Here is a 13223-nt window from a genome sequence, read left to right on the forward strand (position 1 = left end):
CGGCATCCTTCCCTCTCTCCTCAGGAAAGAGGGGCACATTTTTGCTTGGCATATGAAAACACTGAAGACAGCAGCCAAACTGCACATTTAATTTCCATTTACCTCAGGAGTCAACAGAAACCTCTGAAAAGGAAAAACATAAAAGTCACTTTTTTTGCCTCTTTTTTTCTAATATTTTGCTAGTGATTAGTCAAACAGTAACCCCATGTCCATCAGCAGATTAATCTCATAAAACAGCAGTGATTTTATAATTTGTAGTCTGGCAGGAATGAAAGTATGGCAAGAACAAGAAAAATATTTCAGAGATGTCGAAGTGGATATAAGGAACATACACTTTAAATCAAAAATTATATTCCAGAAATAAATGGGTTATTGCATCCATTAAGTGTCCTAGGTAGTCTTAACCCATTTGGTAGGGTCTCTGCCTTCTGTGCATCCTCCTGTCTCAGATGTTGGGCTAACAGCTGCTGCACGGGTATTTAAATTCCTGGTCTCAAGGGCTAATGCTCATTATTTATTTATTGTCGGGCAATGGGGGTTGGACTAGATGACCTCTAGGGGTCCCTTCCAACTCAAAACATTCTATGATTCTATGAATGATGTAGTCATCTGTGGCAAGAACTATGATAAAGTGCCAGGTTTCGGTCCACTAAGTTTGGATGTTCTTAAACACCAACATACTATAATATATTGCTGCTTTGCTCAAAATTCTTTAGCCTGGAGAAGAGAAGGCTCCAGGGAGATCTTATTGTGGCCTTTCAGTACTTAAAGGGGGCTTATACAAAAGATGGGGACTGATGTTTTACCCAGGCCTGTAGTGATAGGACAAGGGGTAATGGTTTTAAACTGAGGGTAGATTTATATTAGGTATAAGGAAGACAATTTTTACTACGTGGGTAGTGAGACACTGGAACAGGTTACCCAGAGAAGCTGCGGACACCCCCTCCCTGGAACTGTTCAAAGCCACGCCAGATGGGGTTTTGAGCAATCTGACCTAGTGGAAGATGTCCTTGCCCACAGCAGGGGAGTTGGACTAGGTGATCTTTAAAGGTCCCTTCCAACACAAACCATTCTATGATTCTATGAAATTGCCAAAATATTCTCAGAAAGTGACAATAAAATGTCAATTCATCTCTATTCAGGCACAAATCCATAGTACTACAGAAGGCAAAGGTCCACCCAGGTACGGTAACTTAGAAAACCATTGCCTTCTGATTTAAAACTGTTCTTTAGAGGAGAAACTGTTCTTTCACTTGTCTGGACGGCATCTAGCATGCAAGTGCTATCACACCACAAACGAGCGATACAACCTACAAGCAGAGGACAAATTTAACCTCATCACTGGGAGGTATGTCTTCAGGGCAGCCTTAGGACTACGTCTTCCTTTCAGATTGTGTCCCATCTTACATAAACTTCATCTTAAGCAGGCGTTAGACAAACTGTACACTACATGATCAGCCCCTTGGTTGTCACAGTTGGGGTTCCATGTTTTTGCCCAAAAGTCTCCTGTGGGCTCAGACCCACGGTAATCAGCCCAGATGCCCCAGTTTCTCAGAGCTCCATCGGTCCATTCCATTATACTCAAGGCACAGGGGGCCCTACACTTTCTTACGGCAGCCCATTTTTTCCTCGAGGCTGTCGTTAAGATGAAGCAGTGATCTGCTTCTAGCTGAAGAACCATTTAATTGAATCTTTTATGAATTATCCAAGGAAGCCAACAATTTCCAACCCTGTAATTGTTGTTGTTTGTTCAGCTTGCTCACAGCTCTTTTATAAAGAAGCGGGGCTTCAGTTCCAGCTGGCTGTTGCACAGGTGTACGCTGGCAGGTATCAAAGCAAGGGAACTGAAAAAAGAAAAGGACTACCTGGACCAAAGAATTTAGAATAATTCTGCTACCAGAAAATGACTACTCCACAGAGCAGTTTCCTTGGATTACAAAAATGAGAGACTTAAAAGCTGTATTTTATATATAAATCAAGGCTGTCTTTGTGGTTATTATTTCATGTAGGTTTTTGTGGGTTTAAACCAACAAACAAAGGCTATTTTAGTGCCTGAAGTCAGAACAATGCAGTCACTGTCGAGTCAGAAGAAGTGAGTACAAACTGAGAAGGAAGCTGTTACTGGTTGGGAGCCAGTAAGTCATCAGCTGAGTAGTCTTATCCCAAAACTATGAAAAAGGTTGAAAAGATAAGATGAAGAGCCAAGCATCTAGGCAGGAGAGAGAGAGTATGACTCCAGATGATGTGAATATTGTTACGCTGAACCCCACGGCGATGTTCACTCCACCAGTAAGTGCAGTAAATTTCCAGTTTAATCGCAATTAGTGATTAATTAGGGGTGAGAAAAAGCACACCCTTCTATCAGACTGTTTCAGAAACACTCTTTGAATTCATACAAGACTGTAAGACTCAGAGAGAGCGTGCAACTCGTATGAAGCTGCCTACTGAAACAATGTGGCCTGTGAACTAAAAGAATATCCTTTCCTCGGGCTTCAACTATTAACAGCACAGATCAGTCAGACCTTAAAAGTTCAAACACCTTACCCTGAAAGTGAATTTCAGTTGCTGGGAGACACATTCAAGCAAATACAAAGACAACAGTGGTGAGAACCAGCTTTAATAAAATGAAGAAAGGATGACAGCTTCCATCAAAATTATGCACCATCAGAAAACCTTTAACTTACCAAAACCTAATTTATCAAGTTAGCTTTGTGCTGTCTTACATCTCTAAGTAACAGAAACATTCAAGGCAGTACATAAATCTACAATGGTGATGTATTAAAGAGGAATGCTCTACTGGAGGTTAAAGGAAAGCAAGCCATTTCACCAGCACTAGCACATCTATGTAAGGTGCCTAACACTAAAGCTGCAAAAACCTAAACTGTATTAGCAGGTTTTAGTTCAGTACGCAGTAGTCATAATGTCATCAGCACAAGGATTCCGATTTCAGACTCTTTTGTTTAAATCTCCAATGAGGTTTCTTGTTCAAAAACCACTCAAGCGCTTGTCTCCGTGTCTTTTGGCACTTAAACGACCTGATTTTTGTGCTTCACACTTCTGAAAAATCAGGACGCTTATTTGCATTCATGAGTAACAATACAGGTGTCTGTTCCCTCACTTCCGTGCAGACAGAGGCTCTCTTTTCTAGCATACAAGTAACACTGGGGACTGAAATTACAAGACTACTGTTAATCCTGCTTGATATTAGACAAGCCATTTCTCCCCCCCAGAAGCATTATCACTTTGGCAGGAAGTGGATTGCAAAAGTGGATTTTTTATCAGACTCTTGATTACTCTGCAGATGTTTTAAATTATTGCTACCCAGCTTAATGTTCTCTAAATTAACTGTTTTCAAAATCTTTACAGACACAGTTTAGCAATTAGAATACAGCATATAATTACTCTTTTTATTAAAAATAGATATTAGAAGAGAGAGTGCTTTATTAAATAGACTATGACTCAAAAGGAAAACATTTTTAGTCAAAGGACTGAGATGTTAATTATGTAAATTAAACTATTCAAATGTCGTAACAGGAGTACGTGTAAGATTTGCAGCAAGTCTAGCTTCTTAAGTCAAACACATTCTACCAGGCAACATGCCTCCTTAAGCATTCGCTTAAAACTCAAGCACAAAAGACAGCACATGCTTAAGGGCTTTGCAGCAACTTCTATCGTCAGTGTGTAATTCACAAAAGGAAACTCATACAATACAACAACAGTAACCTACTGAAGCACAACACATTTCCTGCACAAAAACAATATTTCACCTCATTATTTTTGCTGTAAGGTTGCAGAATATCCTAAACCCCACAAGGAACAATTACCTATACTAACAGTGTTTGGGTGACTTCATTGCCTTGTAACCTCAGCTACAGGACAAGAAAACAAAATACATCGCTGCTTCTTTCAAAAGCGAAGAAAGGTGGGAGAAAAAAAAAGTTGGGACAAATTGCCACTGGCAGCCAAGTACCTTTGTTTTGAACAAGTCTCCCATCCTTACCTCGGCAAACACATCTTTCATGAGCACCGAATACATTTTCTATAGAAAGGACTGGTGTTTGACTTGACTCTTTATCAACGCAAAATTTTACATATAAAGCATTGTACTTTTGAACATATTAACCAATTAGTTGAAACAGGATTTTCATACATCCACTTTCAAGGTGAACTGAGGCGTTTCCTGAAGCGAGGAATCTATTTAACATAAGTGCAGACCATTTTTTTCAGCTGTGCTGGCTCTCCACAGCAGCTGGGTTCTAGCACAGTTATCTGTCTGCCATGACAGAAGGAACTAGAGGAAAAGGTTGCACCTCTTCTGGCTCCTGTTCCAAACTCGTGTGTCTCAACCCCTAGGTCAGAGAGCATAAACTGAACTACAAAGTTAAGTTGCCATTTCTAATCTGAATTCCTTGATTTCGTAAAGTGAATTTGAAAACTGAACCACTTAATTGGTGTAGCACCCTTCATGTATCACTCCTCCATCCTTTCTTAATTCAAAGGATTGCCAGAACTCCTTCTACTGCAAAAAAATGATCCAGCTCAGATGACCTTGGCACTCCCGTCTTCACTTTTTACATCAACAATCCTGAGGGCCTTGATGCTCTGCACTCCATAATTGCCTCTCTGAAGCCATTCAATTCTACCAGGAAGACACATATTATATCAGGAAATGTCACTGGGCTATGATCTTGCTGGAATCATGGAGACAGGGTGGGATGATTCGCATGACCAGAGTGCTGCAATGAAGGGATATAGGCTCTTTAAGACAGGCGAGAAAGACAAGGTGAAGTGGTGGAGTTGCCATTTGTGTAAGAACACAGCCAGAATGCACAGAGGTCTGCCTTGGGATGGACAACGAACCAACTGAGAACTAGTGGGTAAGGACCAAAGAGATGGCAGGTATGGGTGACATTATAGTGGGTGTCAGCTATAGGCCACCTGACTAGGACGAAGTGGATGAGGCCCTCTACAGACAGCTAGAAGCAGCTTCATGTTCACAGGCCCTGGTTCTCAATATCTAGTGGAGGACAACATAGCAGGACATAAGCAATTCAGGAGGTTCCTTAAGAGCATTGATGACAACTTCCTCACCCAGGTAGTAGAGGAACAAATGAGGAGAAGTGGTCTGCTGGATCACATACTCACCACCAACAAGGAGCTTGTTGGGGATGCAAAAGGTCAAAGGCAACCTTGGCTGCAGTGACCATGAGATACTGGAGTTCAGGACCCTGAGATGAAGGAGCAGGGCAAAAAGCAAGCACAAGACTGACTTCAGGAGAGCAAGACGTTGGCCTTTTCAAGTATCTGCTTGGTAAAGTCTGAAGGGATAAGGCTCTAGAGGGAAGGGGAACCCCAAGAAAACTAGCATTCAAGGGATCACCTCCACCAAGCTCAAGAGTGGTCCATCCTAATGAATAGGAAGGCAGGAAAAAATGCCAGTAGGCCTGCATGGATGAACAAGGAGCTTCTAGCAAAACTCAAACACAAGACGGAAGCATACAGAGGGTGGAAGCACAGACAGGAACCTACTAGGAATATAGAGACACTATGCAAGCATGCAGAGATGCAGTTAGAAAAGCCAAAAGCCCAACTGGAATTGAATCAGGCCAGAGATTTCAAAGGCAACAAGAAGGGCTTCTCTAAGTTCAAAGGTGAAAAAAGGAAGGCTAGGAAAAATGTGAGCCCAGTGCTGAATGGGGCAGGGGCACTGGTGACACAGGACATGGAAAGCGCTGAGGTCCCAAACGCCTTCTTCACCTCTGTCTTTACTAGCAAGACTGGCCTTCAGGAATGCAAGGCCCAGAGGAACGGCTGGAACAAGGAAGATGTGTCCTTGGTTGAAGAGGATCAGGTCAGGGAATACTTAAGCAAACTAGACATCCGTAAGTCCATGGACACTGATGGGATGCACCCACAAGTTCAGAAGGAGTTGGCAGATATCATCATGAGGCTGCTCTCACTGATCTTTGAATACTCACGGCAACAGGAAGAAGTGCCCAAAGACAGGAAGAAAGCAAATGCCACTCCTATCTTCAAAAAATAGCAAGGAGGAGGAACCAGGGAACTATACTACAGTCAACTTCACCTCGATGAGGTGATGGAGCAACAGATATTGGAAACGATTTCCAGGCACGTGAAGAACAAGAAAATCATCAGCAGTAGTCAGCGTGCATTAATCGAGGGGAAGCCATGCTTGACCAACCACACAAACTTCTAAGATTAAATAAATGACTGGCTTAGTAGACGAGGGGAGAGCAGTGGATATAGTCTACCTTGACTTCAGGAAGGCTTCCAACACCACCTTGGATAAGCAGACAGTAAGGTGGATTGCAAACCGGCTGAGCAGCCGGACTCCAAGAGCATGGTGATCAGTGGAACAGTCTAGTTGGAGGCCACTAACTAGGCAGTGTACTCCAGGAGTTAATACTGGGTCCAGATGTGTTCAAAATTCTAGAGCATCTCTCACGCATATGAGGAAAGGCTGAGAGAGCTGGGGCTGTTTAGCCTGGAGAAGAGAAGGCTGAGGGTGGCAAACTTACCAATGCATACAAATACCGGAAGGGAGGGTGTAAAGATGGAGCCAGACTCTCTTCAGTGGTGTCCAGTGACAGGACCAGAGGCAGTGGTCATAAATTGAAACACAGGAGGATCCCTCTGAACAGCAGGAAACATTTCTTTACGGTGAGGGTGACCAAGCACCGACACAGGTTGCCTAGGGACACTGTGGAGTCTCCAACTTTGGAGATATTCAAAAGCTCTCTGGACGTGGTCCTGGTCAACTGGCTCTAGGTGACAGGGGGGCTGGACCAGATGACCTCCAGAGGTCCCTTCAACCTCAACCGTTATGTGATTCTGTGATATGTTGAAATTTGCTTAAAAGAGGAAAGACACTTCACTGCACTTCCCCTCTTTTTATTACTCTGATTTCTTCCAAAAATAGCATAACAATGTACTTTCAAACGAAATTTGATACAAGAAATCTAACAAAACTAGTTTTGACACACACAAATTTCAGTGAAACATTTCAGCACTTCTGAAGTGTCTGCATTTTTCAGCTAGTTTCATGAGTACCAATTCTAGCAGATAAGTGTCTTGTTTTCTTAATTTCAGCAGCAGAACTGACAGAACTCACTGCTTTGGTGAAATTACAGGTGTTGTTCTTTACAATTAAAAAAAAAGTCAGGAGTCATGGAGGGAAGAGCATGACCTAATTACAGGGTGAAGGCAATACAACTACAAACTCAAATAATTTGAACGCTTAACTTTGTAACAGAAATGTTCTTTCCTAGGTTTATTATAACTGTTCAAAACACTCATGTACCATCAACATTTCATCACTATGTAAACTATACTAGCCAACAGCAGCAAACAGCTACTGTTAGCCCAAGAATGGAGAGAAAAAACATGAAGTATCCATTCCCTCTCAGTAATGGGTGGCCACAAGCATGTGGAAAGCAAAGCAAACACCATGCCAGAAATCCCTAAGCCAGCTCTAAGAGACTGATGGGCAGTTAAGATGGTAGTTAGGCACAGTTCTGCCTATTGATATCATTAGATTACATTCCCCAATAAAATATTTGCTCTAATTTGGGGATTGTTATCCACATGTAGTGGGGTGCGTACACACATACACAGCCCTCCCTCCCAGAGTCAACTTCTAGTATCCTCAAATGTTATACAGGCTCCCCTTTCAGTTCAGAACATGACCATGTTCCCAATGCCTTAAGGACTGTAATGAGGTCCCCATCACCACCCATAGCTCATCCTTCTGACGAACCCATTCGGAATTTTAAGAAACAAGTAAGAAACACATCCTAAGATCTGTCTAATAAGTTTCAGGAGACATTAAAACTACCAAAAAGTTAGGAGAGTCTTTAATACAATAGAAAATGTTCATTAATCTAAGTTCAGCAGCTGTTATTGATTACCGCATAGTCATATTTGGAAAAACAACTTAAAGATTTAAAACTTTAGAAATTCAGTTCTTTCAGAGCAGTTTTGTACGGAACAAACTCATTTAATCTTGAAAGCGCCATGAAGCGACACTACATATCAGCAAGCACAAAAAACAAGAACATCATGGGACTTTACCATGTAAACTACACCTTGAATAGCACTAAGGTGGATTTACACTGCAGGCTTGAGCACAGCACAGAGGTACTCAAACTGACTCAGATATTATTTGCCACTTAGCTCTGCATGCAATGTAGACATACCCTATATGTCTGATTATATCTCATTATGAATTAACTGAGCTCTGCAGTACAGTATTTAGGCCCTCATTCTGCACCATCGAAGTCAACAGTCATTTTTCCATCAACTTCAGAATGTGCAGGGTCAGGCTTGTAATCACAAACATACTTGTACTAATAAAACATTTGTTTCTAACATGAAGTTGTGTCAAGTTCAAACGTGAGTTTTGAAAGCATGCAGATTGCTTACAAATGCTTAAAAAGACTGGTTCAGAATCTTTCTTATATACACACACAAGTCCATCTGTCACAGACAGGCAATGTAACTCAGAATCATGAGCTTGCTCTAGTTTTTGGTAGTGTCCTGCACACTTCTGATAATTAAAAAATAAAAAATAAAAAAATAGTTGCCACAATGGATTTCTGACCATTCCAACTTGCACATGGATATAATCTCTTCTTGCTGCATCCAGTATATGAAGTTTCACAGTTGCTTCTCAAATGCAAATACCAAGTAAATACCTAAAAAAGAAAATGGAGTATTTAAAGTTTCAGCCTCCTCTGCCACTCAATTAAGTTTCCAAAATGTAAACAGGTTGATACTTTGCCCAAACAGCTTGTTAGCAGGTTACTGAAATGATAAAAACTGCTACGGCTTCCCAATGAGCAACTCCAGCATTCAGTTCCAGCATGGTTTTAGACATGTTTTCACAACAGAGCTAAGAATGCACAAAAGCAAAATATCTTAAACACTGTTGATATGGTTAATGCAATGCTAACTTCAGTTAACAGTATTAGTGACATGTGAATGTAATTCATAAATTACTATGCCATTCTACACATAATTAACATTCACTGGTACATAAAAACTCATATGCAACTAAGTTTAAAGACACCTTCATGCACGCAGTAATGGACAATTGGGGTGAAATGATCAACTCAATTTTTAATTAAAAAGTCAATGAACTCATGGTACAAAATTATTAATTTTCGTCCTTTAAAATATCACAAAGAAGAAATATTTACAAATGCTAGATGACATTTTCTCAACTCCACAACAGTATGATTCTAGATATGGATATTCATATAGTCCATTGTTATATTTAAAGTTTGCATTTTCTTCCATAACCACTTAGCAATATTGAGTTTTCAAAACAATACTTACTCGTTGCTTCCCATTCAGATTTACTCAAGGTTCCCTATACGATGACAAAAAAACCAAAAACAACACAGTTTCAACAAAAATTGAGGAAACAATAAAACACTGATTTAACTCAGGATAATCAATCTTTCACAGACCAACTTCTAACCACCCACACTGGCTGATTACTTAAGGACTTGAGCGTAACTGTAGACCACAGATACTTATAACTCCAATAATTAGGACAGTAGGGAATTGGAACACCCCAGGCAATGGAACACACCTAAATTACACAGGTATAGGAGAATGAGCCAACAGTCTGTTGGGCAGGATGCCTCTGCAATGCAGAGCATGCTGGGTCTGTTACCACACAACAGCGTGACTTGACCTGGCTCAAGCTGCTCTGCAGACCAAGATGCCCAACATTTGTGCAGAAGTCAAGAAGAGGCCCCATATCACAGTGCTGCCCCCTTCCCTGGGAGTACTGCCTGCCTCCACCTAACACCTTGCTGCAGCCCACAAAAACTCTGTTTGCAAGAGACTAACTCCCAACCCAGCTCACACACTGTGAAAAAACAGCCTGCCCTGCAGCCTAGGAAACCTACTCTCAAGCTCAGCCTTTCAGATGAAAGCAGGGCAAGTGCACAAGTAAAGAGCTGCTGCCATTTACCCTACCAATTAAGAAGCATGAGGTAACACCAACAAGCTACTTTTCTGCCCTGCCCACTCCATTCCCTTCCAGTCATCCTCACTAGGGGCATGATTTAGCCTATGCTACCCACTGAAAAATCCTGACCAAATGATTCATCTTTCAAAACGCTAGTGAAATAAGGCTTGTGCAAGCAGATTTCTTCTTTGCCAGGTGATACAGCACCTGGCAAAAAAGTATTTAGTTTGACTTGACCATTCTCATGTTCTTAAGCTTATTTCTTAAAAGAAGCATTTTTCTTTTTAAAATTTTTAGATTTCAAATACAGTTGAGTAGACAGCAGTTTTCATTTCCCTCCTGATGTAGGATTTTTACGTATACAGTAAAAGGAATAAATCTTCAAGAATTCAGAACATGAACGGTAGATAAACCAATGATTAAAAAAAAGAAAAAGCCAAGCAGAAAAACTTCAAGCTGACCAGCCTCATGCTATATCTATCACAATGAAATAGGATGCCACCTATCAGTAATTCCATATGATTTTACTAAAACGACAATCTTTACTCAAACCAGTCTCCAGTTTTGGTTCTTTCTTGTCAAAGAGCCTCAACACATAAAAAGAGATCTAAAGTTCAGACTGAAAGAGCCAACACTGCTTATCAGGAACCATTCAGCATGAACAGTTAGGTTAAACCAAGCGTTTGCAAGGTTTCCATCCAGCCTGACTCCCCAAATGTGCAGACAGAAGCCAACACACAGCTATATGCTACCCTGAATAGCCAGCCTGGCTACAGATGGAGAAGCCAAATGGCAGCAGTTCCTGGTGAAAAATGACAGCAGACATTGCTTGTCCTCCTGCTCGCCTCCCAGGAACAGCAGCTGTGTCAGCTCCTGTCCGTCATGCACCCAACCCTGAGACCAGTACAGAAGAATGAAAGGCTGGGAGGGGACCAGCTGCGGACAACTCCAACATTGTCATCTACTGCTGGGACAATGGAAGACAGAAAAATCCTTTATAAAAACATGAGAAAGGAAGCAAGTTCAGAAAGGTAGCATGTGCATTAAAAGGCAGTACTAGAATCAGAAAAAAAAATTATTGGACCACTGATCTAAAATCTAATATGACCTCCATTAAATATAGTTCAATATTCTTTTATTTCTGAAGTCATAAATGAAGCTGCCAGAACAGGAGAAATGCAGAAAAATATATGACAGGATAGCAGTCTAAGTTTTGTACAGATTACAATCATCACGAAGAAAGTTTCTTTTCATTCCAGAACATGAACAGAATATCATATTTAATGAAATTGAGGGTGGAAATATATAATTTAGTTTTATGCACGTAGGACTAATTAATTCTAGGAGCTCAGTTAAAAAAAAAAAACAAAGGCATAGCAGAGGTAAAAAAATAGCATTTACAGAATCAGTCGAGAAGTGAGCTGGATCTTTTTCACACAAGAAGACAACAGAAAAACAATGTTTAAGATTTCAAATACACACAGCATTATGAAGAAAGTTTTCAACCCTCCTGCCACAGGATTAAAAGAAGAAAACTAAACCTTATATCGGTAGTGTGAAGACCCAGAAACATAAGAGAATTCTTCAAATTAAGAGGAGTTATGTAGAACAGCTGCCAAGGCAGATGGCAAAATATCCTTTCCCTTTTGAATTGTTACAAATTTCTTAATAGCTATCAAAATAAGTGAATTTGATTCTTTGAGTAGAAGGTATAGATTAGATGAACTCCTCAGCCCTGCAGCTCTATTTTTCACATGGACAGAGACATTCATACCAATTTCATTGCAGTTGAAATTAAGAAGGCAACGCATGTCTGAGAGATCGAGACCTCAATTTTAGACACTATTTGCTCTAGTGAAGTAAGAAGGAACTTACCAATGGCAACTTCGCCTTGCCATCTTTGACGAACTCTTTTGCATGCTCATAATCATCAGGTTTATCAGAAACAAGCCTGGAATCACCAAATGTAGAATATGGCTGGAGAATACAGAAAAAAAATAAGAAAAAATATTAATTGTGTAGTAAGATACATTAATCACACCAGTCAAGGCTTTGTTACAACATAGCCCAGAACAGACATCAGTAATTAAAAGTATCTTAAATTTAGATCTCTCCTTTAGAGCACCTATAAGATCAGGTCTGATACTCCCTACTTCCCAGAAAATCCAACACCAGGATTTATAAATTAACATTTATCCTTACGTCTCCAAAACACAGGAAACAGAACAACTATACAAATTACCCTACGCGCACAGCTCATAATGAGTACTACCTAGATATACCCTGTTTTAGAACAGCAGCTGAACAAACCAGCATCTCTTAAGCAGAAGTACTAAGAAATGAACAATTGTAAGATTTCAAGCAGAATGCTTAAAATACTTTAGTAACACACAGGAGCTGTAACAGAAGTATACAACTGAGTCTTCACAACTAATATATACTTATTATGGATCCCAGTTACTGCACAATGATCTGTACTTAGTAATCACAGAATCATTTAGGTCGGAAAAGACCTTTAAGATCATAGAGCCCAACCGTTAACCTAACCCTGCCATTCCACCACTATACCATGGCCTGGCCCTAAGCACCTCGTCTACCCGTCTTTTATATACCTCCAGGGATGGGGACTCAACCATTGCCTGGGCAGCCCGTTCCAATGCCTGATATCCCTTTCGGTGAAGAAATTTTTTCTAAAATCCAATCTAAACCTGCGCCAGTGCAACTTGAGGCCATTTCTTCTTGTCCTATCACTTGTTACTTGGGAGTAGGTCAACCCCCACCTCGCTACAACCTCCTCTCAGGTAGTTGTAAAGAGCAATAAGGCCTGCCCTGAGCCTCCTTTTCTCCAGCCTAAACAACCCCATTTCCCTCAGCCGCTCCTCAGGAGACTTGTGCTCCAGACCCTTCACCAGCTTCATTGCCCTTCTCTGGACACGCTCCAGCACCTCAATGTCTTTCCTGTAGTGAGCGCCCAAAACTGAACACAGTATTCACATCCTGGCCTCACCAGTGCAGAGCACAGAGGAAAAATCACTTCCCTACTCCTGCTGACCACACTATTTCTGATACAAGCCACAATGCTATTGGCCTTCTTGGCCACCTGGGCACACTGCTGGCTCATATTCAGCCAGCTGTCAACCAGTATCCACAGGTCTTTTTCTGCTAGGCAGCTTTCCAGCCACTCTTCCCCAAGCCTGTAGTGTTGCATGGGGGTGTTGTGACC

At 41.0% G+C, this 13223-nt stretch overlaps 1 protein-coding gene across 3 annotated transcripts in view; it reads right to left on the reverse strand.

The window, feature by feature from the left end:
- Positions 1–6901: 6901 nt before the first annotated feature.
- Positions 6902–13223, reverse strand: part of RNMT (RNA guanine-7 methyltransferase) — a 21370-nt gene continuing 15048 nt past the window's right edge. For 2 of the 3 annotated variants that reach the window (XM_035901604.1, XM_035901605.1), the window contains exons 9-10: positions 11876–11977; positions 6902–8714 (exon numbers count right to left, since the gene is read on the reverse strand). In XM_035901604.1, coding sequence (XP_035757497.1) covers positions 8574–8714; positions 11876–11977 — 243 coding nt within the window. In that variant the 3' untranslated portion in view covers positions 6902–8573. Of the gene's footprint in view, positions 8715–9357; positions 9392–11875; positions 11978–13223 lie in introns of all 3 variants that reach the window. The other variant, XM_009646203.2, reaches the window with a different exon arrangement.

Source organism: Egretta garzetta, unplaced genomic scaffold (assembly GCF_000687185.1).
Source record: "Egretta garzetta isolate BGI_Z169 unplaced genomic scaffold, ASM68718v1 scaffold259, whole genome shotgun sequence".
NCBI classification, from domain to species: domain Eukaryota; kingdom Metazoa; phylum Chordata; class Aves; order Pelecaniformes; family Ardeidae; genus Egretta; species Egretta garzetta.